At 43.6% G+C, this 26,176-nt stretch overlaps 1 protein-coding gene across 1 annotated transcript; it reads left to right on the plus strand.

Annotated features, from left to right (window-relative positions):
- Nucleotides 1–1,818: 1,818 nt before the first annotated feature.
- MKRN2 (makorin ring finger protein 2) lies at nucleotides 1,819–26,089 on the plus strand. The gene is made up of 8 exons (XM_059390369.1): nucleotides 1,819–1,971; nucleotides 12,410–12,538; nucleotides 13,792–13,973; nucleotides 15,117–15,421; nucleotides 16,780–16,994; nucleotides 18,831–18,941; nucleotides 24,440–24,584; nucleotides 24,764–26,089. The coding sequence occupies exons 1-8, from the start codon at nucleotides 1,946–1,948 to the stop codon at nucleotides 24,899–24,901; spliced, it is 1,251 nt and encodes a 416-aa protein (XP_059246352.1). The 5' UTR covers nucleotides 1,819–1,945; the 3' UTR covers nucleotides 24,902–26,089.
- Nucleotides 26,090–26,176: the final 87 nt, after the last annotated feature.

Genomic DNA, 26,176 nt, shown 5'->3' on the forward strand with positions numbered 1-26,176 from the left:
AGTATTAGCAAACAAAATCTGACGATTTATAGAAAGAATAATATGCCAAGTGGGGTATGTCTAAGGAATTCAAGGTTGGTTTAACATTTAAAAATTAATATAATTTACATAGAAAACAGGATAAAACAATATGGTTTTCTCAACAGATGGGGAAAAAAGAATTTGATTTAAAACAGACACATTCATGATTTTAAAAAGAAAAAAAACCTCTAAGAAAACCTGAAAGAGAAGGAACTTCCTTAATTTGAAAATGGCTTCAAAAACCCTTGGGCTAACATTTTAAATAATGGTGAAATATTAAAAATGTTCCCAGAATTCAGGAACAATGCAAGGATGTCCACTATTATCACTTTTATTTAAAGTTACACTGAAGGTTCTCAACAGTGCCTTAAGGCAAGAAAAAGAAAAAAAAGATCTAAAGATTGAAAACTGTCATTTTTTGCCAATGGCATGATTGTGTGTGCAAAAAATCCAAAACAGTGAACACACTAGAATTAATATAAGAATTTAGCATTTTAAAAATGTCCTAATCATTTGTTACAACAAATGATTAGGACATTTTTTGGAAAATCATAGCATCAAAAAACTCATCTAGATACCTAGGAAAAAAATCTAATAAAAGTTATTGAAGACCTATATACTGAAAATACTAATTTTCCAATATATTTCCTAAATTTCTGAGAGAATTTCAAGTTTGAAGTAACTGGAAGTTTTTACGATGCTCGTTCATTGGAAGATTTAATATTTTTACAGCAAAGTGAAAGAATAACATACAGCTATATATACATCAACATGGATAGATCTGATAGATATAATGTTGGCCAAAAGAAGACAGACAAAAGTACTTATTGAATGATCTCATTTATATCAAGGTCAAGAACAATCGAAGCTCATTTGTGGTGACAGGTGAGAACAAGCAGTTAACCTTTGGGAGGTACTGACCCAGAAAGGGGCATAAGTGAGCCCTCTGGGGTATGGAAAATGCTCTTCATCTTGACCTGGTGATGATTTTATGAGTGTATACACATGTAAAAAAGTCACAGAGGCATGTATGTGTCTTGTATATTTTAGACTGTTATATCAAAACTCTTAAAGAAATTTAAAAAGAGTTTTTAAAAAGTAATAGGAAACTACTGAAAGGGTTAAAGGAGGTGAGTGACATGATCCTATTTAAGTTTTAAAAATATGTTTCGGGTGACAACCTACTGGAAGACAGCGGAAGCTGGAAAACCAGGTAAGAGGCTGTATTGCACGGGTCTAGAAAGAAGTCATGGTTGCTTAGACTAGGACGGAGAGCACGCACTGGAGAGAGGTGTGGGAGCAGATCTGTAAGATAAAGAAGAGCAGAGGGAAGTGTCCCCAATATCTTTTTGGGTATCCACCTAGGAAATGGAAGACGAACAGCAGAGGAATGCTGGGGGGGGGGGGGGGGGAATGGGACAAAAACTTGGGGTGGGAGTAGAGCTCTCGAAAAAGATCAGTTGGGAGGGAGCTAAGTGGGAGGCGAGGTCTGCTGGGAACAGTTGAGGCGGGGCTTGAGGAAGGGGCCTAGAGTTTGCACGTTCGGATAAGAAAATTCTTTTGGGATTAAGGCGCGCATGGAGAGGCGGGAACGTGGCCTTGTGAGGAATGAGGCGACTGTAAGGACGGACGGTGGAAGACTGCGAGGGCTAGGATGCCAGCCGGGCATCGCCCAGGAGGCTCGGAAATGCCTGACCTGGAGCGCGGGGATGGGAAAGGGTCGGCCCGGCCTCAGCCTCCAGGCGGAACCAATTGTGACGGCGACGAGGTTTCCCACCGGCGCTACAAAGGTGCCACACGGGAGGGGCGGCGTGCGCCGGCGTGACGCGGCCGCGCGGAATGGGCAGGGCCGAGGCCGAGGCGGCGACCGTGGCGGCCAGTGCTAGAGGCGGCGGCACGACGAGGCCCCTCAAGCCCGACCACCATGAGCACCAAGCAGGTCACTTGCAGGTCGGTGCGCGGCGCCGCGGCGACCGGGAGCGCAAGGCCACTTCACTTCCCTTCTCATCCCCCCAATCCCCCGCGCCGGGCCCCGAGCGGCGGGTGCACCGCAGCCCCACCACCAGGGAAACTGAGGCAGGAGCGGGTTCTTGAGAAGTTGCTCAGCTGTTCGCGGTCCGGCTTCTCTACGCGGAGCTCGCGCTGCGGCCGGAGACCGGCACCCGGCGTGTGGGTGGCGGTGTGTTGGGGCGGAGACCCCCGGCGACGCCGGCGCGGGGGGCCTTTGGGCTGGAAGAGCGTGCTGGCCTGGGCGGTGCAGGGCTCTGGGGCCTGGCGGTGGGGGTGGGGCTCTTGGAACTTCGAGTTTAGCTGGAAAAGGAGATTCGGGTAAAGGGAAGCTAAGTGGTCGTTTACAGATGGGGATACCACGCAGGAATAGGCTGTTGATCGATGATATGGGCCTCGAAGAAGCTTCGGTCCCGAAAGCGGGCTTCGTTTTCTAAGAGTTTTTAGAACTCCCATGCAATCTAAACTTGCAGAGAGTCGGCAAGTAACAATTGTGCGGAAAATAATAATGGCGGGTAACGTTTACTGGAAGTTGGTGAAGTGCTCCGCATCTTTCCAAGTGCTCTATATTCACGGTCATTACCCTTCACAGTAACGCTACTAGGCAGATAATGATGTCCATTTTACAGTGCAGGGCATTCGGACTGAAAGAGATTAAGTGATACTCTTACTGAGACACCCATTTACGTGGAGAAATACAACAGTGATGGATGGATGGTGTAGAAAATTCAAAACCGGATGCTGCACTGTGGCTGCTCCTGCGAAGCAGAAAGAGCTTGGTTGTATAACACCCTCGTTCCTTGGTGAACCTGTGGCTTACCGATACTGGGTTCCTAGTCTTACAGAACTGATGCTTGGAGAGTGCAGATTTTTATTTTAATGATTGGTTTCAGTAAAACCTGTGTGGGAAACATTGCCCCCCAAAATCAGTCGTATGGTTTGGTTATGTAATAAGCACTTTAAGTATCATATGTGTTGTTACGGTTCTTCATTAGCATGAATAATTATGAAGGGACTATGTAAAAAGTTTTCTGTTAGTATTAGTACATATTAACTGTTCAAGTAGTTGGCTCAAAGCCCAGGTGGCTTATATGAAGCAGTTGTCAGAAATTTGCACATAGTATCTATAGAAAATAATTTTGCTTGGTTATTTGTGCTAGAAGATCTTTTGTGAAGACCTGTGTGTGTTCATTTTTATTTGTATAAAGCAAGTATGCTGAGTAATTGTATAGCATATTCTGATTACTCCTCTTAAGATGTGTCCACAAAAGAGTACACATTTATATTTTATAATTGAATCTCAACTCTGTGTAGTATCTAGTTTTACAGACATCTTATGTTCAGAAGGACTTGAGATTTGCCCCTAACTTCACATCTAAATGCAGGAGCAAAATTTAAATCAGGATCATCTTGGCTTTTTCCTTCTGTGCTGGGAGATGGCCTAACCTGAAAACTTTTAATTCTGTTTCCCAAACAGAGGCATCCTGCAGGATAATATTGCATGTAAAGTCAAGAGTGGGTTGGAATGTTGGAGAGGGGTCACTTCCTAAGTACTAACTGGTGGGGGGGCGGTGGCTGTACTATGTGCTGGGTGCTCTTTGAGGTGCTCTACCAGCCATATCATATGTAACCTAGTAACCCTCGCTGTTCTATAGTTTGTGAAACGGAATCTCATTGCCCTGGGTTATTCAGCTTCCAAATGGCCAAGGTGTGGCATCAGAGTCTATACTTTAATTGACTGCATGGCTCCAAATAAATGTGGGAGATGCTAAAGTTTCTTCACTGCAGGAATTTTTAAAGCTTTTCATATGCACATTTGAAAGGAAAATGCATGCAGAAACATAGAAACTAAAAGAAGTTTACTTGCAAAAGGGTCTGAAGGAGTCAGATCTCACAAGGATTGCCTTACCAAATAAAAAACAGAACACTTTCTGGACGCCTGGGTGGCTCAGTGGGTTAAGCAGCTGCCTTCGGCTCAGGTCATGATCCCAGCATCCTGGGATCAAGTCCCACATTGGACTCCTTGCTCAGCAGGGAGCCTGCTTCTCCCTCTGCCTCTGCCTGCCATTCTGTGTGCCTGTGCTCGCTCTTTCCCCCCACTCTCTCTGATAAATAAATAAAAATCTTAAAAAAAAAAAAAAGAACACTTTCTTAAAAATTTATTTATTAGAGAACACAAGCGTGTGAGAGCAGGGACGGGCTGAAGGAGAGAGAGAATCTGAAGCAAACTCTCTGCGGAGCTAAGAGCCTGCCATGGGCCTTGAACCCAGCACCCTAAGGTCATGACCGGAGCTGAAACCAAGACTCCCAAGAGGCAGACACTTAGCTGACTGAGCCACCTGGGTACCCCCAAAACAGAACACATTTAAATGAAAAAAACTGCAGTATTACCTAGAGAACGAAGTTTACTTCAATGTTTCATAATGGAAAAGCTTTTCTCACTTTCTTATTCACTAAAGTCTTAACCTCCAGACATTGGTGATTCACAGGAAATGTTCAAGATACGATTTATTTGGGGGACCAGACCTTAACAGGGTGATCAGCTGATTTTGATTTATCTGAGGGTGCAAATTGGTTTTTTGGTTTGTTTTCCTGGCTGTGGGATGTGATGTACATGCTTATTCTGAATAGCAGCAACACAAAGTGTTAGTTTTGCTTCTATTCTGATACACAGATGTTTCTCCAAGAGATGGGTATGAGATGCTAGGATTCCCAGTTTAAGGACAAAGACATTCCATATGTTTATTGCTTGAAATGGCAAGAATGGCTGCTCACACAGTTGTGCTGTCAGTCAGCCCTCCTGATTTTTGAGCATGCCACTCTAATCAGAATCTCAAGTTTGGAGTTATTTTTTGCTGATTCTTCTTGCTAACCATTTCCCTGTGTCTTCCATTCTTTTTTCAAAGCACTGGTGCAGGCCTTTATGCCTGCTTTCTTTTCTACTGCCTCTTGTGATAGAGGTCCCTTTGTCTTATCATCACTAGGTGAAGACCTGGAATTTGTTTCCTTAGAGCACCAAGCTTAGAACTTTTAATTCTTTGGAAGTCACAAAACATAAAAGACCTTGTCAGCAATAAGTAGTAGAAGAGCTTGAGTTCTGGAGTTGGGCAGTTCTGGATTCTGATACTGGTACCACCTGTGCCACAACTTCCTCACCTGTAAAATGGACTTGGTAATGCCCAACTAGCCAGGTTGGCTAACAGATTAGATAATAACAACAAATGATCGTGTTTGTGTGGTAGGCTAAGCACTTACATGCATTGTCTCAGCCAAACCTTAGAGTAGTCTATCATTGCAGTCTAGGAAGTACAATTATTATATTATGAATGGGGAAATTTATATAACTTGCTCAAGTTCATATAGTAAGCTCTCTGATTTCAGAGTGTTGACCACTATACTATACTTCATCTCTACTTCTATTCAGGTCTGCCACTGGGCCCAGCATTAACCCCTTTCCCCCTCAACAGATCTGTTATTACATGCCGTACAGCCATAAAATTTAAGTCTGAAAATATGTAGAGAAATAGAAAAAAAAAAGACACTGAGAATGCAGATTACCCATATACTCAGATATGGTATACAGAAGCATTTTGCTAGAGATATGCTCTGTTGAAAGGCGGGTAAGAAACTGGATTGATTTTGTTTGACTCAGCCCTCAGCTGCAGTTAGATCTGCTAGTGGTTCTGTGGCTAGAAGTGAACCGAGTGTCCTTTGCAACATATAAAAGCTACACTGTCTGAAACAGTCCTTTGAAGTCAACCAACATAAAAGACCTTTTGGAGTGTCCCCCAGAAATCTCCCTCCTCTGGGTCTCCAACTATGTACTTCCCTCTCCCAAATACCTGCCCCCACTCCCTACCCCCACCTCAATTCATGTCTCAGTCTTCTCTCTAGGAAGATACAAGGGATGGTTTCACCATTAGGAAGATTGAGCTGTTGGAAGTTCATTACAGCGTGTTAAGTGAAAGAGGCCTGGGGGCACCTGAGTGGTTCAGTGAGTTAAGCATCTGCCTTCAGCTCAGGTCATAGAACCCCGCATGCGGCTCCCTGTTCAGCAGGGTGTCTGCTTATCCCTCTGCCTCTGTCACTCCCCTCATTTGTGTGCTCTTTCTCTCTGTCAAATAAATAAATAAATTCTTGAGGAAAGAAAAAGAAAGAGGCCTGGATTACGCTTAGTATAACATAGATAGGGATAGATAGCTCTAAGCCATTGACAAAATGCCCCAAAGGACAAGCAAGATATGTTTAAGCTAGTTTTGTGTTCGTCACTGGGGAGTGACAATGATGACATATACTACAAAAATAGTACTGAGCTGGTTTCATCTCTTATATAACTCTAGTTTCATGATCCTCTTTCTTGAAGACACTGATGGTGGTCTAGAAGTTATTTTTGAAGCTGTTTAAATCTCCACTTAATCACTTACAGAAGTGAAATGCCTTACATGAAGTCACCAGCTTATAGGTGGCAAAACTAACTAGAAGCTTTAGTTGGTGGTTAAATATTTGTTTTCTTAATGAGAAAGATAGTGAGTGGGGTTTGAAAGGCAGGTTGTCTGAACAGGACTTAGGGGAGGCAGTAGAATTATAAAAAGCCACCCTTTTAAGAACATCACTAAGAATCTGTCCTTTTGCATGCTTGGTTAACAAATAGTGTTTGGTAAAAAGACCTCTGGTAGTCTCCTACCCCCACATTCCCTTCCCCGCCCCTCCTTTTTAAGGAACTCTTCTTGTTTAGTTTCCCCAAAATAAACTATTGAAGTATTTACTAGATCTTACTTTTGTGGAACTGTTCATTTAGCCACTTTGAGCCTGTTCTCTTCCAGTATTTGAGTTTACTAATTCTCTTTGTCATTCAGAGTTGGCTCTTGGTGCTGATTTTTTTCTCCTTTTATACCTTCAAAGATTGCCATATTTAAGGACGATTAAAATAATGTAGTCTTACAGCATTTCTCAGAATTATTCAACTCTTTAGGAATATAATATTATATAATATACTTTTGTGCCCAGGACTCTTAACGTCCAGAGATTGGCTAGAACAACCCACAGGACTCCATGTGTATAATTCTACTGCAGACTAAGATTTACTACTGTGATAAAGTAAGAAGTCATGGCTAGGTCATATGGGAAAAAGGCACAGGTAGCCTCTGGAGGAACCTGTGTGCAGGCTTCCTGCCTTCACTCCTTCCCATAAAAGGTTACAGAGCATACTTTCCCCCCAGCAACAAAAATGCAGCAACATGTGCCTAAAGAAGTCCATTAAAGATTCACTGCCCAGGCTGGTCACCTTCTGCTTAGCATCTACCGAAATTCCAGACTCCCAGAAGGAAAGCAGATGTCAGCATAAACCACATTGTAGAGTGTGAAGACAGTGAGCCAGTCATATCACTTCGGGAAATTTTCTAACCATGTAGTGAAACTATTTATCAGTCATGCTCCAGAGGCTAGGCAGGGACCAGCTTGTAAATAGGCTTTTCTAAGGATAGCAGGCTCAGACTTACTGTGTTAACTCTTTTCTGCACACTTTTAAAGTCAGTACTGTGGATGAAAAGATCCTTTTTGTACAGGCCTTTTTTTTTTAAGTTCCTTTTAAGTTTTCTAACAACAACAACAACAATAATAAAACCTTTTTGTATAGTTTGTCAGGTTCTGTGCCCTTTTTTTTTTTTTTTTAAGTTAACCTACAGCCGCCTTAAAGCAAGTTACTGTATAGCCTGTGATCTAGTGGAAGACTCCCAAGGGGGCTTTGCCTGGGAAAAGCCTAGCTGATGACCTAGGAAAACCCATAGGATGACACCTCTGTCTAGTCACGTAAGTCATAGGATCCTGTTCTCATCGTTGTAGGCTCAGAAGTTTTATTCTGTTGGTGTACTTAGAGATGGCTCTGCTAGCTAAATTCAAGAGAGACCTAAAAATTAGATACCCTTTTCTCATTTTCCTGAGAGAAAAGGAAGTTTTAGGGGGCCTGGCCAATAGTTCCTCTGCTTTTTGGAAGATGAACAGGTGAGGAAAGTTGAAAGTACGTTAGTGAGTCAGGAAGGGTTGATGGTCTTCAAATCTTGTGGCCTCCAGCTAAGGCAGGCTCCCAGGCCAATCACATAGGCTGATGTGCAGCATGAATTGTCACTTGTGTTATCTGGCATTCTTTGTCTAGAAAGGGCAGTCTGGGTCTTTCAGGCCTTCCTGACTTACCTGAGAGACCTTCCTTCTGTTGCTAAGCCTATCTCCAGTTCCAGGCACACCCATGTAATTGGTTAGGTTTAGACTTTCTGTGTTCAGTCACATTTAGTGATGTTCTAGCTGTGCCTTTCTGACACTGTTCCCAGGCTTTCTTCATTAGAGACCAGATATTCCTGACGTGTGTGTCTAAGAACTAGCTCTCTCCAGTCAGAGGCCTCAGACTAGGAAGCACCTTAGTTTGTGGCTGCCGCTAGTGAGTCTTCTGGGTCGAGGGAGGCAAAGTGCACAGTAGGCTGGAGGGTGAGGTCTTCCTGGGCTGGTCCACAAAGGAAGGCAGCTTATAACAGTTCAGTGCACTGAAATATGGGATGCAGTGTTTTTGACAGAGGCCACAGCATGGGCAAAGGCAGAGTGACAGGGAGAAGGTCAGGGCTATCTGGGAAGACTAGAGTTGGGGACCCATCCTAGCAGTTTGACCCTCTGTATGTAAGTTATCGCCTCTCTTTGAGTCTCTTTGAGTCTCAGCATTTGAGAGTTCATTCTGCCCTTTGGTTAACATTTGTATATGTTTGAAATTTTCCATAAAATTTTTTTTTAACTAAGTTAAAACATGGGTTCACAGATGAAGCCCCTTTACAAAGCAACCTCCTGACAGGCTCTTCCCCTGCACTTTCAGCCCTCTCCAAGTCTGTCTTCCACCCTGCAGCTCAAGTGGCTTTTTCTGAAAGAAGCCTGGGAAAGGGTGTGTTTAATAACCATACAAGCATGCTTCCAAAATAGTGCATGTTTGGTTCCAGGCCACTGTGATATAGCAAATTTTGCAATAAAGTGAGTCAAGTTGAACATATTTGGTCTCCCAGCATTTATAAAAGTTATGTTTATAATGTAGTCTATTAATTGTGCAGTAGCATTATGTCTAAAACCATGCACATACCTTAATTTAAAAATTGTTTCTTGATAAATTCTAACCATCCTCTGAACCTTCAGCAAGTTGTAATCTTTTTGCTGGTGGAGGGTGTGGTCTCAGTGTTGTTGGCAGCTGACCCATCACAGTGGGGATTGCTGAAGGCTAGGGTGGCTGTGGCCGTTTGCTCAGAATAAGACAATAAAAGTTGCCACATTGATTGACTCTTCCTTTCACAAACAGTTTCTCTGTGGCATATGATGCCGTTTGATAGCTTCCTACCCACAGTAGAACTTCTTTCAAAATTGGAGTTCCTCCTCTCAAACCCTTCCACTGCTTTATCAGCTGAGTTTATGTCATATTCTAAATCTTTGTTGTCATCTCAGCAGTCTTCACAGCATCTGCAATAAGAGCAGATCTCACAAAAACACTTTCTTTGCTCATCCATAAGAAGCAACTCTTCATCCGTTCAAGTTTGATCACAAGTTCACAGCAATTCAGTCATGTCTTTGGGCTCCACTTCTGATTATAGTTCTTTTGCTGTTTTCACCATATCTGCAGTTGCTCCCTCCAGGGCAGTCCTGAACCCCTTAAAGTCCTCCATGAGAATCAGAATCAGCTTCTTCCAGACTCCTATTAATGTTGATAATCTAACTTTTTCCCACACATCACAAATGTTTTTTTAAGATTTTATTTATTTACTTGACAGATAGAGATCACAAGTAGGCAGAGAAGCAGGCAGAGAGAGAGGAGGAAGCAGGCCCCCCGCCGAGCAGAGAGCCCGATGCTCGATCCCAGGACCCCGGTATCATGACCCGAGCCGAAGGCAGAGGCTTTAACCCACTGAGCCACCCAGGTGCCCCACAAATGTTCTTAATAGAATCTAGAATCCTTACTGGAAGGTTCTCAATGGACTTTGCCAAGCTCCACCAGAGGAATCATTATCTATGGCAGCAGTACCTTTATGTAGTTTATTTCCTAAATAAGAAAACTTGAAAACTGAAATCACTCCCTGGTCGCTAGGCTACAGAATGAATGTTGTGGTAGCAGGCATGAAAACATGATTCTTGTACATCTCCACCAAAACTCTTGGGTGACCAGATGCATTGTCAGTGGGCAACAGTATTTTGTCAGGAATCTTTTTTTCTGAGCAGCAGGTCTCAACAGTGGACTTTAAAAATTCAGTAAAACACATTGTAAACAGATGTGTTGTCATTCAGGCTTTGTTCTATTTATAGAGAACAGGCAAAGTAGATTTGGCATAATTCTTAAGGGCCCTAGGATTTTCTGCATGATAAATGAGCACTGGCTTCAATTTCATGTCACCAGCTGCATTAGATCCTAACAAGAGAGTCAGTCTGCCCTTAGAAGCTCTGAAGCCAGGCACTGACTTCTCTCTAGCTCTGAGGGTCCTCGATGGCTTCTTCTTGCACTACAAGGCTGTTTCATCTGCACTGGAAATCTGTCGTTTAGGGCGGCCACCTTCATTTGTGATCTCAGCGAGATCTGGGCGACGCGTTGCAGCTTCTGCACCAACACTGGCTGCTTCACTTGCTCTTTTCTGTCACGGAGACGGCTTCTCTCCTTCACCCTCGTGAACCACCTCTGCCAGCTTCACACTTCTCTTCTGCAGCTTCCACACCTCGCTCAGCCTTCACAGAATGACAGGGAGAGGGCCTTGCACTCCGTGAGGCTCTGACTTAAGGGGATGCTGTGGCTGGTGTTACCTTCTCTCCAGACCACTACAACCTTCTCTGTATCAGCATTCAGGTTGTTACACTTTCTTAACCATTTGTGTGTTCACTGGAATAGCACTTTCAGTTTCCTTCAAGAACTTTTCCTTTGCCTTCACAACTTGGCTAACTCTTGGGTCCAAGAGGCCTAGCTTTTGGTCTGTCTCAGTTGTCAGCATGCCTTCCTCACTAAGTTGAATGATATCTGGCTTTTAAATAAAGTAAGAGGCTTGTGACTCTTCATTTCACTTGAACAGTTAGAAGTCACTATAGGGTTATTAATTGGCCAAGTTTGAGTATTGTGTGTCAGGGAATAGGGAGCCACCCAAGGAGAGGGGGGAGAGATGGGGAACGGCCTGTTGTTGGAGGAGTCAGAACACATTTATTTATTGGTTAAATTCCCCCCATTGCATATGGGCAGTGTTCATGGTACTCTAAAACAATTACAATAGCAGCATCAAAGATCACTGAGTATAGATCACCATAATAAGTATAATAATAATGAAAAAGTATAAAGTATTGTAAGAATTACCAAAATGTGACACACAGACATGATGTGAGTAAATGCTGTTGGAAAACGGCACCATGCTCGAAACAGTCTTGCCACAAATCTCCAATTTATAAAATGTAGTTATCTGCAGAGACAATAATAGGAAGAAGTATGCTTGTAAACAGTTTTCTTTGTGACAGGACTCTCAGAACCTTTCCTATGCTACTGTGTGTTGTAAATCTCTGAGAAAGAACAGACTGTGCCATTTCCTAAGTTGACTCGGCTGTGGGTCCTTTGTTATCCTTCATTTTAAGATTCAGTCATCAGTATTTCAGCTGACACCAGGGTAACTTGGAGCACAATTAAATGATACTCCGGCCTCGTCTTCTGGCAGGCTTGTTTGTGCTCCCTCACAGTGCCTCCCTTCTGTGCATTTTTCTTGCTCTCTTCTCTCTCCCCTGTCCTATGGGCACCTACACCACTTTGCAGACTGTGCTTGGGCCTGACCTCTGGCCTGACCTCTCTCAGTTCAGTTCCTGGTATGTGTCTCCTCAACACTCTGCATGCTTTATGATAAGGCACAGGTCACTGTTGTAACTGTCAGCTTAATTATTGTGCTTTACGACCCAGTAGATAGTGTAATTTTCATTTTATAGATCAAGACAGTGAGGCATGGGGAAATTTATTTTGTGACTTGCTCTTATACGGCAGGGCTGGGTATTGGGTCCAGGTCTCTGATTCCTTTATAACCATACCCTTTAAGTTCCATGAGAACAGAGAGAACAGTTTTTCAGAGTATTTGAGTCTCACATTTACATATGTAACATCTCAAATCAAGAGGGTATATCTTAAATGTATGGGGTTTTTCTTCCAGAAAACGGTCATTAAATAAGTTGTGATGATTCAAAAATCATTGTGTCTTAGAATCAAGTAAATATATCTCTCTCCAGTGCCTAATAGAGCCTTGATACATACTACATGTATAATAAGCATTTGTATGCTAGATTCAAGAAATATGGTGGTTTTATAAAGCAAAGTGTGCCTCTGAAAGTTCTATGCCCTTGCTTATCTCTTCAGATATTTTATGCATGGTGTGTGTCGGGAAGGAAACCAGTGCTTGTTCTCACATGACTTGGCGAACAGCAAGCCATCCACCATCTGCAAATACTATCAGAAGGGCTACTGCGCCTATGGGACGCGTTGCAGGTAAGAGCCGCACAGCTGCTCCCAGCTGTTCTATCAGCTTAAATACTGTCAGGAACTTGGATCCTTCATTTAGAGCATGGGTGTTGATGAGGGAAAATTTTTTCTTTTTAAGATTTATTTATTTTAGAGAGCTTAGGGGGTAAGGGGCAGAGAGGGAGGGAGAAAGAGATTTCCAAACTGGCTCCATGCCCCCTGCAGGCCCTGTGGCAGGGCTCAGTCTCCTGACCCTCAGATCATGACATCAGCTAAAATCAAGAGTCAGATGCCTAATTGAGCCACCCAGGAGCCCTGATGAGAGGAAAATTCTAATTTGAAAGTAATTTAACAATAAAAAGTACAGAAGGTCATTTTGAAATCTGTTTCATTTTAATGAAAGTAATTTTAATTTTTCAAAATACTTTTCAGGCCTTATTCTTATGAGTCTCTTACAAAATTTTACTCACTGTGTGTGTGTGTATCTTTTCTCCTCACTTAACATGTCGCAAGCTTTTCTCTAAGCTGCTACTTTATTTCCTAACTGTAATTTTATGTTTCATAATGTTAGCATACCATTATTTTATTAGCTGTTCTTCTCTTAGATAGTTAATTGGTTTCCAGTTTTTGTTTTGTTTTGTTTTTTTGCTATGAATAACCTTGCAGTGAACATTTCTATGCATATAGAGTCTGCCTTTTCCCTCACTCACATCTATAGGCAAGTTTTATAGATTCTAAACAGGAAAACATTCCAAAAACCTGTTCAAGTGCTTTTATAGTGAAGGACTGGTATGTTCTTTCTTGTACCAAGTGGAGGCTATAGAAGTCGCCCACCCACCCCAAAGCTCCCACCCACCTACCCCCAGCCAGTACATGTCCCAGAGAGACCTCAGTCCAGGAAAGGCCGTCTCAAGCTCTTAACACTGGCCGTCATTAACTTTTGGGGCACTCCTGCCAGAAGAACATGACTTGGGTGTCAGGAGACTTCACTTCAACATCTGACTGGAATTTTCAGGATTTCTGTGTGTGACCTGGGGTATTTTGTCCTCCCAAGGACACTTAAGTGTGGTGATAGACAGCAGTGTACCTACTACTCACTCTAAATTACCAGGCATTTCTTACTAATTGATAAGCCTTTTATCATTTAAAATATGGGAAAAGATCATCTCATTCTCCACCTCCACAAGTGGAGCAGAGGAAAAGATGGTTCACGTCTCGGGAGTGTGGGAGACTCGTGCAGGTAGTGTGTCCCTAATGCATTTGCTATGTGTTTTGTTTAGATACGATCACACGAGGCCTTCTGCTGCAGCTGGTGGTGCCGTGGGCACCACGCCCCATGGCGTGCCCTCCCCGGGTTTCCACGGTGCTCACCCTGCTTCTGACCTTGCTGCATCTATTGTGAAAACGAACTTACATGAGCCTGGGAAACGGGAAAAGAGAACACTGGTACTTAGAGACCGAAGTGAGTGAGCAGAGCCATTTTGTTGTTTCTTTAGGAAAAGCAGTCCTGTTTGTTCGTGATGTACCTTTCTGGCCCTCTCTTGTCAGGGCTCCTGACCTAGTCCCCTTGCCCGCTGTTCAAGTATAGACACCAGACCTGTCCTGAGAAGAGCTTCCTTTGGCTACAGAGCATTCAGGTGATGTGTTCTGCCTGCATTCTGGGCACACTGCCAAGTCTGGCCTGACAAGACATAAAAAGGGTCCTTTTGTCAGTGTGTAATTGCTGTCTCCATGGGGTGGTTCCCCAGTTCTGAGAAGCACCAGGCCACTCATCTCAAAGCTACATAATTTGATAAGGAGCGTGTTTCACTGTTTTACTTCTAGGTCAGCTCCTGGTCTTAGTTACTGTGCTCAGCCAGTGTGGTGTCTTCATTTGCAGTTTTGGTAATAGAGCAGCATTTTGGGGTTTGGGGAGGAAGTAGACTACAGATCATAAAGCTTATTTTTATTGGCTGGTCCTCAGCAAGTAAAGGGATTTCTGGTTCTTGGAATTGTGTGGCATAAGCTAGGTAGATTCCATCCTAAGCAAACAATCGTGCTAGTCAAATGTCCTCTCTTAAGAGGCCAGAAGTGAATACGGTGGGAAGGAGGCCTAGAGGGGTTTGACACTGGTCTCAGGATCCAAAGACTCACTAGATTTTCATTCTAGTTTACTCTATGATAGGTGTCTTTACTAATATAAAGGAAAGCACTGTATTTTATTGACTTCATTCTAAATTCCCATAGACTTAATTTTGGTGTTTAAAAAAATTATCATTATTATCATTTTTTAAGTGTTAACTGGTCAGTGGGTTGACATTTCCATATTTGTCATTTTTAACAGCAGCTTTCCTGTTCTTTTGAATATCATGTCTGTTTTGTGAATTTCCTGTGTTGCCAATTATGTTCTTTCCATTTAAAAAAAAATCATGATTATAGTAATGTCACTGTGAACATTTTATACTATTCTTTCTGGTTTTCCTTCTTGCCCTGTTTTTTTCTGTGTGATCCAAACAGTGAAATTCCCAAGGTCAGAATTACTTAATCTGTTAGGTTTTTACTAACTGCTTACCACAAGGTTTGGGCCAGATTTCATTTATGTGCATGCTGTGTGTTTTGTATTAAGATCTCTCTGGCATGGCTGAAGAAAAGACTTGCCCAAGTATGGTGAGTACTCCAGGAGGCTGCAGTGATCCCCAGAATAGCCCAGAGATGAAGCCGCATTCCTACCTTGATGCGATCAGGAGTGGCCTTGATGACCTAGAAGCCAGCAGCTCCTACAGCAGTGAGCAGCAGCTGTGTCCCTACGCAGCGGCGGGGGAGTGCCGATTTGGGGATGCTTGTGTCTACTTGCATGGAGAATTGTGTGAAATCTGTAGGTTACGAGTCCTGCATCCCTTTGACCCAGAGCAAAGGAAAGCTCATGAGAAGGTAAAACTGCAAGCATTTGCTTGAACTTATTTTAAGAAACTTAAAATGTGCTAAATGACAAAATTATTGGTATTCCTGTAATCATCTGTCAATAATGCCCTCAATATGTACGTGGCATGTTTATAATCCTGTTTCCAAGTCCTTTTTCCTGTTGTCATTTTGACAGTTTTTGATTATTTAGAATAAAGAAAAAGGGAAGAGGTATTGCAAAGTTCAGAGGACAAATCTAACTCAGGAGTGTGGTGTGTGTGTGTGCGTGTTTGTGTATGAGAGAAAAACACACACATCCTCCGTATCCTTACATATCTATAGGTTTACATATCCTTGTGGCTGGGGTCCAGACACGCCAAGTTCTAGAGAATTTGAGGAGCCAAGTGTTAGAAGGGACCTTTCAGGTCATTAGGTCCCCAGTGTTCATGGAGGTGTCGCCTCACTCTAGGCTCTGTGTGCTTGGCACACAGGTGGGTAAGAGAGACAGGAGTCCACAGCCTCAGTGTTAGAGCTCATGATGACGAGCTGGCCATGGTGCATAGAGGCCCCATTGTCTTCCATGGGCATATTCAGGGGAGTGCAGAAGAAGAACTTTCCTCTGCACCCAGGTGTGTTGAGGGCTTTGTGCTGTACATGTGCTTGGTCTCCCATCTGTGTCCACCAAGAGCTCCCAAGGCAGAGTCTGGGTCTTCGTGCTCTTGGCATTGACTCTCATGCCTGATACATGGTGCTTCACCTGGGAGTATTCAGCACCTGCTTCCTGAATGAATACCTTTATTAAATAACCTGTTCTCTTGAGAAGTGGTGCTGCTTACCTCTGAGTCTGGACGACCAGCCTGATGTTTCAAGTTAAGGATTGTTCAGCATTTCTTTTTTTTCTTTCTTTCTTTCTTTCTTTTTTTTTTTTTAAAGATTTATTTATTTATTTATTTATTTATTGGACAGACAGAGATCACAAGTAGAGAGAGAGGAGGAAAGCAGGCTCCCCACAGAGCAGAGAGCCAGATGTGGGGCTCGATCCCAGGACCCCGGGATCATGACCTGAGCTGAAGGCAGAGGCTTTAACCCACTGAGCCACCCAGGCGCCCCTGTTCAGCATTTCGGATATTGGTATAGTTCAGAGTGGGTTAACGGTGCCCAGAAGAGCCAGGAGACCGGATTCCCAGACTCTGGGAACTCTGTGATTCCACGCAGGGCCTCGACTCTTTTGGGACCTCCAAAGTCTCGGTTCTAAACTGGAGGTGACCATACCATGCTAGGAAAGCTGGGCAGGTGATGGTGTGAAGTCTTTTTTGTGGTCTGAGAGAACTTTGTGTCCAACAGCCCAGAACCTAACAGTGTGGCCCTCCTTTCTCTCCATACTTGAGATCTGCATGTCGACTTTCGAACATGAGATGGAAAAGGCCTTTGCCTTCCAAGCAAGTCAGGACAAAGTGTGCAGTATCTGCATGGAAGTGGTCCTCGAGAAGGCATCTGCTTCTGAGAGGAGATTTGGGATTCTCTCCAACTGCAATCACACATACTGCTTGTCCTGCATCCGGCAGTGGAGATGTGCCAAGCAGTTTGAGAACCCAATTATTAAGTAAGTGCAGCTAAGGGTCTCTGCTGTGGAAGCTGGGGAGGGTGTTTGACTGGGGGCCTTCTTCTGTCTATTCTTAATCCCCCACACTGTCCTTTAGTGTGAAGATTCAACTGGCAAGTCCAAGCCTGTGATTGCAGGAGCCTGGGCACATCTAGTAGCCTTCTTGAGCCCAGGTGCTTTTCCTTTTAAAAATAGGTAACAACTCCTGCTGACCATCAGCGTGTTTGGGGACACTCAGCGGGGGTCATCTGTAGGAGAAGGTGTTCATAGCACTGGCCTTTTGGACTCCAGCACTAACAGTTACTGGTGGTTTGCCTTTAGGCTGATTTCCACCTTTGATTTTACTTTTTTTTTTATCTGTAAGATAGGGTTGTTTGAGGATTAAATGGAATAGTACATGTAACACATCTCACGTAAGGTATGATACACAGTATGTGCTCCATGGAGCCAACACAGGATTCTGAAATTCTGCAGAGGGCCAGGGGAAGAGCTTACTCATACTGAAAAGTGAATGTGTGCCGTGTACTGTTAGAAACTCTTCACACATAGTAGCTCATAGTTCTCAGACCCAGTGATCATTCTCATTTATAGAGAACAAAACTGGGGTAGAGTGAAGTCAAGTAATGTGCCTGAAATCCCATGTGTTTGGACAAATAGCTGCTTTACTGAGATAAAAGTGGTTACTAGTCATTCCGCAGTTGTGGCCACCATCACTTCAGTCTAATTATAGAACATTTTCATCATGCCAAAAAGGAACCTCTGTGTGCATTCACTGCCCATTTCCTCCCTGCTCCTCCCTGCTCCTCCCAACCACCAGCAGCCACTCCTCTGCTTTCTGGCCTCCGGCTTTGCCTGTCCTGGGCATTGGTTGTAGATGGAGTCCCACGACATGCAGCCTTTCTGGGTCTGCCTGCTTTCCCCCCGCAGACTGCCCTCAGCGCTCACCCGTCCACACGTGCCTGGACTCCATGCCTGCGCGCCGGGCTGAGAGCCTGCCCTATGCAGATGTCCACAGTTCGTGCAGCACCTCAGCTGACAGGCATTTGGATTGTTTCCTTCTTTAGGTTATTGGGAATAATGCTGCTGTGAATACTCAAGGACAAGCTGTCATGTGGCCAGTGTTTCTTTCTTTTGGGTAGAGGGCTAGGACTGGGTTGCTGAGCCTTACGGTAACTGTTCAGCATTTTGAGGAACTGCCAGGCTGTTTTCCACAGTGGCCACTCCAGCAGCATAGGAGGGGTCCAGTTGCTCCCCAACCTCATCAACTCTGGTTATTGTCTGTATTTCTCATTGTAGCCATCCTGATAGGTGTGAGGTGGTATCTTATGGTTTTGATTTGTATTTCTCTGATAACGAATGATCTTGAGCATCTTTTTCTATGCTTTTTGGCCATTTTGCAGAAATGCCCACTCGAATCTTTTGCCCATTTTAAAATTGGATTTTTTGTTTGCTTCAAAGATTTTATTTTTGAGTAATCTCTACACCCAGTGGGGGCTTGAACTCACAACCCTGAGATCGGGAGTTCTGTGCTCCCCTGACTGAGCCTACCAAGCACCCCAAATTGAGTTGTCTTCTTATTGTTGAGAAGAACATGTTTTTAACAGTAAGTAAGGTTCTACACCTGAAACTAATATTACACTATATTTTAACTGGAATTTAAATCAAAACTTAAGAAAGCAGTAAAGAAGGTTCTGAGAGGATTGTGATTTCACCTTGTGGAATTTTTGGTTGGAAAACATTTGGAGTGCTCATGCATTTGAGCAAGGGGTTTGGTGGTGCGTGTGCACTAGATTTATAGCTTCCTCTCTCCCATACTAACCCTGATTCTCATTTCAGGTCTTGTCCAGAATGCCGTGTGATATCAGAGTTTGTAATTCCAAGTGTGTACTGGGTAGAAGATCAGAATAAAAAGAATGAGTTGATTGAAGCTTTCAAACAGGGAATGGGGTAAGTACTTTGAGCTCAGATAGGATTCTGGTGCCTGCCTGACAAATGCTTGTATTTACATACCTTCCAACCCCACAAGATAATGTAATTTTTAAAATTTCAGCTTTGAGGTATAATTAACAAATAAAATTGTAAGATATTTGAAGGGTCATTATGGTGATTTGATCTACATTGTGAAAGGATACTCCCATCTTGTTGATTTTTTTGTGTGTGTGTGTGAGAACCTCCAGGTTCTACTCTTAGCAAATTTCAGTTTTATAAACAGTGTTATCAACTGTAATCATCATGTTTCATCATGTGTTCATCTATGTATTCGTCATAGAGCTGAATTGAAGGTTGGGACCCTTTTATCAACTTTTCCTTATTTATCCTACCCCTTAGCTTCTGGCAACCCCTTTTTTACTATGTAAGTTTGCCTGTTTGTGTTTGGTTCAGACACCAGCAAGTGATCTCCGGCAGCATTTGTTTTTCCTCTGTCTGGCTTATGTCATTTAGCATAATGTCCTCGAGGTCTGCCCATGTTGTCACAAATGGCAGAATTTCCTTTTCTGTCCTAGCTGAATAATATTCCATTTCATGTATGTGCCACATCTTCATCCATTCATCTCTTGACAGACACATGGGTCATTTTGTGTCTTGGTCTTGGCTATTATGACTAATGTTATAGCAAACATGGAAGTGTAGATAATTCTTTTAACACATGTGAGTTACTATCTCATTGTGGTGGTGATTTGCATTTCCCTGATGATTAGTGATGCCGAGTGCCTTTTCCTGTGTCTGTTGGACATTTAGATGTCTTCTTTGGGAAAATGTCTGTTCAGTTCCTCTGCCCATTTTTAAATGGAATGTGGTGGTTGTTTTAGCTCTTGTGTAAATTCTTTATGTATTTTGGATATTACCCCCTTATCCGGATAGATGATTTGCAAATATTTACTCCCATTTAGTAGGTTGCCTTTTCATTTTGTTTGACTTCCTTTGCTCTACAAAAACTTTTTAGTTTGGTGTGGTCCCACTTTTTAATTTTTGCTTTTGTTGCCTTTGTTTTTGGTGGCAAATCCATAAAGAACATTGCCAAGACCAATGTCCAGGAGCTTATTACCCTCTGTGTTTTTATGTTTTCAGGGCTTACGTTCAGGCCTTCCAATTTTGAGCTGATTTTTGTGTATGGTGTAAGATAGTGGTCCAGGTTCCCCAAAATCCTTTATTGGAGAGATTGTCTTTTTCCCGTTGAATATCCCTGGCTCCTTTGTTGTAAATTGACCACATCTGCATGGGCCCATTTCCGGGCCCTCTGTTCTGTCCCATTGATCTATTTGTCTGTTTTTCTGCTAGTACTGTGCTGTTTTTCTGTTTGGGTTATGTAGCTTTGTAGTACAGCTTGAAATCAGGAAATGTGCTGTCTCCAGCTTTGTTACTCTTTCTGAGGATTACTTCGGCAATACACTGAGATCTTTTATATAAAAGTTTTTATACAATTTTGGAGTTGTTTGTCCTTTGTCTTTGAAACATGCCATTGGGATTTTGATAGGATTGCTTTCAGTCTGCAGATTGTTACGCCTTTCATTTTTTTCAGCATACAAGTCTGTTTCATCTTCTCTGCTAAATTTATTCCTAGGTATTTTATTCTTTTTTGATGCAATTGTGAGTGGGGTTGGTCTTTTTCTTAATTTCTCTTTCTGGTAGTTCATTGTTAGTCAATTTTGTATCCTGCAACTTCACTGTTACAAGATGTGGATATAGTATGTACATACACTAGAACCTAGCAAGGTAAATACTATGATTTTTTTTTTTTAAGAGAAAAAAAAAAGGTGGTTTCTATTTACTCAGATACCATTTCCGGTGTTCTTTGACTTGGTGTATAATTCCTTCCAGTTGGTATAATTTACCTTCAGCCTCAAGAACTGCCTTTATTTAACATTTATTGAATCTGCTGATGATGAATTCTTTTCTTTTTAGCAGAAACAGCTTCTCATTCTTAAAGGATATTTTCACTGGATATCCTGGTCTGACCAGTCCTCTTTACATCTTTGTCTCCTTTTTCAGTGAATACAATTTGGGGTTAATAGTTCGTTTCTTCATTTTCTTTTAGTATTTTGCAAATGTTGTTCCACTGTTTTCTGGCCTCTAGTTTCTGAGAAGTCAGTGATAATTTAGATTGTAGTATGTAGTTTTTCTGGGGTTTCTTTCAAGATTGTCTGTCTTCATTTCCAGCAGCTTGCTATTTTGCCTGGGAGTGGTTTTCTCAGAATCTGTAAGGTTTTGTCATTCACCAAATTTAGGGAAATTTTGGCCATCAGATTTTTTTCCTGCCCTTTTTCTTCTTCTGGGACTCTTAATAACATGTAATAGACTGATACTGCTGCACAGAATTTGGGGTCTGTTCATGTCTTTCCAGTTTCTTTCCCCTCGCTGTTAATCTTTTCCAGTGGTTGCTGCTTTGAACGCCTTGTCATCTTGAAATTGGTTTCTAGGTCTCATTTTCCTGATTCTTTGTATATTGAATCATTTTGGATTATAGCCTGCCAGTGTTATCTTGTCAAGATTCTTGATTCTCTTAAGTGAGGCAATATAGTGTTGATGTTCTTACATGCAGGTAAAGTGTTTAAATTCCAGCTTTGGGGCAGCAGTTCTCATCTGTTTGGTTTTCTTGTCCTCAGCTAAGTGGCTGTGAGCTTCTGCTGCACTGATGTCTGGGCCAAATCTTTGGACAGAATTAATACATTGTATTTGGAATCCTCCTTCTGGTGCCCTTCTGTGTGCGGGACTGCTTCCCCACTTTCCAGTGGGTGCTCTGTTCAGGCCAAGGAGACTGTGGATTTGCCCCTGGAGTTTTAGACACCTAACTTTGGCTTGCTCTAGGCCGAAAGCTGTTTTTTCTGAGAAAGATAACTTTCTTCTTGTCATTCTGTTCTTTTCAGTGTCTGATTTCTTGGAATCCTCCTGCTGTTCATGTTCCAGTGCCTTTGGGTCTTTTAAAAATTGGTATTGCTAGTTAACTGCCCGAGGGTTGGCTCTGGGAGAAGTGTGCTTCCCTGTACTAAAGGGCACTGCATGTCCCCCCCCCCTTTTTTTTTAAATTTTTTTTTATTTTTTCAGCATAACAGTATTATTTTTGCACCACACCCAGTGCTCCATGCAATCCGTGCCCTCTCCAATATCCACCACCTGGATCCCCCAACCTCCTACCCACCACCCCTTCAAAAACCTCAGATTGTTTTTCAGAGTCCATAGTCTCTCATGATTCACCTCCCCTTCCAATTTCCCTCAACTCCCTTTTTTAAAGTTTCCTTCAGACTGCCTATCTGTTATTTAAGTTCCCCCTCACACGTGGTGGCACATGTCCATCCACCAGAGGGCAGGAGTGGCAAGGCAGAGGGGCCAGCCTGCAGGAAGCAGCTATGCTGGAGTGACCTGGAAATTCTCGTGTTCTTTCTGTTTGGGTCTTTTCTGGCCTTAGTTTTCATTGATGATGGTGTTTTTATGCATTTCACACATATTTACTGTGCACCTACTATGGGCTAGGCTTCTTCAAGCTAAGCACCAGTGGGGGACATAGAGTACAGATTAGTAAGATAATTTCAAGGGAAATCACAAAAGGGCAATTATGATACGTGTTTTCTGGTGACAAATTCTTCACAAGAGGCCCAAGCCGCATGTCCCAACAGAGAAAGCACTTGGAGCCACCTGAGAGCATCAGGAAAAGCGGCATGGGGACTCAGAGCCATGAAACGTAAACAGCTATCACGTGTGTTGAGGGCGAGGGGGAACCGAATGGCATGGGTGCAGAATGGTAACACATGTTGTGTGGGGGGAGCAGGAGGAGTGGAAGGATGTGGTAGGACCTGTGGGATAGATTGCATTGAAATCTAAGGGGGCAGAACAAGTGACTGTTCGGCATGCTCCTCAGTTGTAGTGTGAAGAGGCTGGAAGCTGGTGGAAAGGAGGCCAGTTAAGAAATGACTATGGCAGGCGGGTAGCAGAGGACAGTACCCACATGGCTTCAGCAGTGTAGGGACAGAAGGGATGGGGTGACTGGGGAGGTGCTCTGTAAGCAGGACTAACAGTCGGATGGGGGAGCTGAGAACAAGGCGGCAGTCTGCGTGCACTGGAAGCTTTTGTCCTTGGTGACCAGGTAAGGCTGGGGAAGGAAAAGCACGGTTATTTGGGGGCAGGAATAGAGAATGATTTCTGGAACCTGTTGAGTTTATTAAAACCAGGGTCCAGCAGCAGTCTGGTGAGAACTCGCTGCTTGAGCAGTTATCGGAAGGTTTACTCAGAGCCTTGGGGGTGGATGCACACAGCTCTGCTCGGATCCACTCCCCAGCTGGCACCAGGGTCAGACCTGGGAGGAGCAGGTGCCATCCGGACGAGCGCAGTACTCCTTGGACAGTTGTCAGGGGAACTTTCTTGGTGCTGCTCTGAGGTCTCAGCCACCCTCATCACCGATCTCTGCCATCCTCCTTTTTTTTTTTTTTTTTTTTTTTTTTTTTAAAGATTTTATCTGTTTAACAGAGATCACAAGTAGGCAGAGAGAGCAAGGGAAGCAGGCTCCCTGCTGAGCAGAGAGCCCGATTCGGGGCTCAATCCCAGGACCTTGGAATCATGACCTGAGCCGAAGGCAGAGGCTTTAACCCACTGAGCCACCCAAGTGCCACTCTGCCATCCTCTTGTCTGAGAAGACAGAAAAACACTGGCATCAAGGAGTCCCCCTTCCTTCTCATGTCACTGTCACATACCCCAGCTGCTATGGCTTTCTCTGTGCAACTTCCCTTCCTCAGCAGTCCCACATGCCCCCTTGCCTTCTTGGGCATCTCTACCTCTTCTTCACCTTGGGACCATTTACAATTGTCTAAGTCAAATTTCATTTAAGTAAAAAGGAATAGGAAATTTCTGGTTGGTGGTTTTTTCCTCTGGAGCCTGAAGATATGCCTAAAGAACACAGCAAAAAGTTAAATTTTTACTGTGTGTATTATATTTTATCCATTTAAAAACAATGCTCTGAGAAGGGGTCCATGGTTAAGAAGCCTGCTCTAGATCTAGAGGGTGGAGACCAAGGAAAATTGGAATGAGACCTGGGACTTTGGACAGGGGCTAATGTTCACTGCTTTTTCGTGCCTCCTCCGTCAAGGCTTCCTCTTCCTTGACATCATTGCTGGCCAGGAGGAAGGGAAATTTCCCTGGGTGGGGTTCCTAGTGGGACTTTTAGCTGAGGCAAATAGCCCAGCTTCAGAACTTTGGAGCCCAGACAGCTGGCCCAGAGTTGCTGTCAGGCCTGTGCTCCCCTGGAGTCCCCTGTGCAGGTTCAGTTTTGTGTGAGGCTGCCATGTCACCATGACAGTATGATCCCCTTGGAAGTCAGCATCCTAACCTCACTGAGCCTCATCTTCCCTACATAGAAAGTAAGGCTCATCTAGTTCTGGCAGGGATGGAGGAAGGCCTTGGTTCTTCCGGGCCCCAGGTTCTCCAACATCCTCTGACTTTTTCTTTCTACTTTTCAGGAAAAAAGCTTGTAAATACTTTGAGCAAGGCAAGGGGACCTGCCCATTTGGAAGCAAATGCCTTTACCGCCACGCTTATCCTGACGGGCGGCTGGCAGAGCCTGAGAAACCTCGGAAACAGCTCAGTTCTGAGGGCACCGTGAGGGTAAGGACTTTGCCATCTCTGTCAAGGACACTTACTGGTGGCATTTCCAGGTACTGCTCCTGGCCCTTTCTCTGATAGCTTTGGCAGCAGGGAATGGGGTAGGTAAGCAAAAGAAAAATAAAATGGCCTTCATGTTGCCATTAATAATAACCGGGTATATTTGCTGGCTGTTTTTGCAGTTCTTTAATTCAGTGCGGCTCTGGGATTTCATTGAGAATCGAGAAAGCCGGCATGTCCCCAGCAATGAAGATGTCGACATGACAGAGCTTGGGGACCTCTTCATGCACCTGTCTGGAGTGGAATCATCAGAACCCTAAGTAGTAGACGGTTCCCCCTGCATCTTGGGTTCTGCCGGCCAAGCCTTCCCCAAGCTAGGGTGTGCGGAGCTCGTTTACTGCAACCCAAGGTGGCACGTGGCTTGGATTTGACTGGGGTTGTACTTAACCTTGGTCTCATCCCCTCTCCATTATTACAGCCATGGGAGGAGTGAAAGATATAAAATGACCCAACAAGTATACGGAATCGCTCCTTTTCTAGTTGATCTCTTGAGTTGCACCTCAGGCTCCTCAGGGGAACCAGCTAAGCAGCCAGAGTTTTGACTGATTGCTTTTAAAAGCAGCCTGGCTCCTGTCCTTGAGCTTTAGCTCCCTAGAAACAGTCACCTTGCAACTGCCCTTAAAGCAGATTTGTTTTCCTTGACAAAGGATTCTTCACCCCTGTGAGATGATTCCTCTGTAGTGGATTTCCCTAGTGTACTTAGTGTGTAGCCAAAAACCGTTTTTCAAAAAGCTCTGTATAAATCAACTTACAGTGGGCACCGCACACCTTAGCATAAAACTTGTAGTGCTCTTTGGTGTCCCCCGTCAGAGCAGGAGTTGCCCATGTGTTCAGTCAACAGAGTGTAAACCTTCTTCCCTCTAAGGGCAGGGGCTCTCGGAGCAGTGGGAAGTGTAGTGCAGCAAAGCAGAGGTATAGCCCCTCATTTCTGATTGGTGTTGGGGCCACCTGCTCCAGGGAAACACCTGCCTGTCACCTGTGGGCTTCCTTGGGGCTCTTGGGCTCATGCCCCAAGAGTCACTTTACTAGGGGTTCAGCACACACATGCTCTTGTGTGTGGCCCCTGCTCACCCATTTGATCTGTAAAGCGTGGCTTTGATTGCCAATTTTGTAAAAAGTTAACAGCACCCAACAAAGTTTCTACTTCTGACCCAGAATTGGTCCTAAAAGAACAAGTCCTCTATGCTAATTTGTGACTTTAATTGAAGGAATATAACATTGTGAATCAGAACAAACTCCCCCCAAGCCTGAATTAATCTATTTTTATAAACAGCTTATAGAGATACCAAATATTTTATAAAATGCACTAAAGAGTGGGTAGAAAAAGGTCTACTCTTACCTGAGGTTAGAGTGGACTGTTTGGAGAATTTTTATAGTAAACTCTTTAGTGAAATGTGACAGCACAAAGGCTGATGTAAATTCCTTCCCAGTAGAGGCTCTGGGCCCATTTCCTGCTGCTTGTGTTCTTGCTCCAGGAAGGATGAAAGGATGGGGGAAGAGTTCAAGCTTCGAGCTCAGTAGAAGGAAAGAACAGC

Source organism: Mustela nigripes, chromosome 2 (assembly GCF_022355385.1).
Source record: "Mustela nigripes isolate SB6536 chromosome 2, MUSNIG.SB6536, whole genome shotgun sequence".
In the NCBI taxonomy this organism is placed as follows: Eukaryota; Metazoa; Chordata; class Mammalia; order Carnivora; family Mustelidae; genus Mustela; species Mustela nigripes.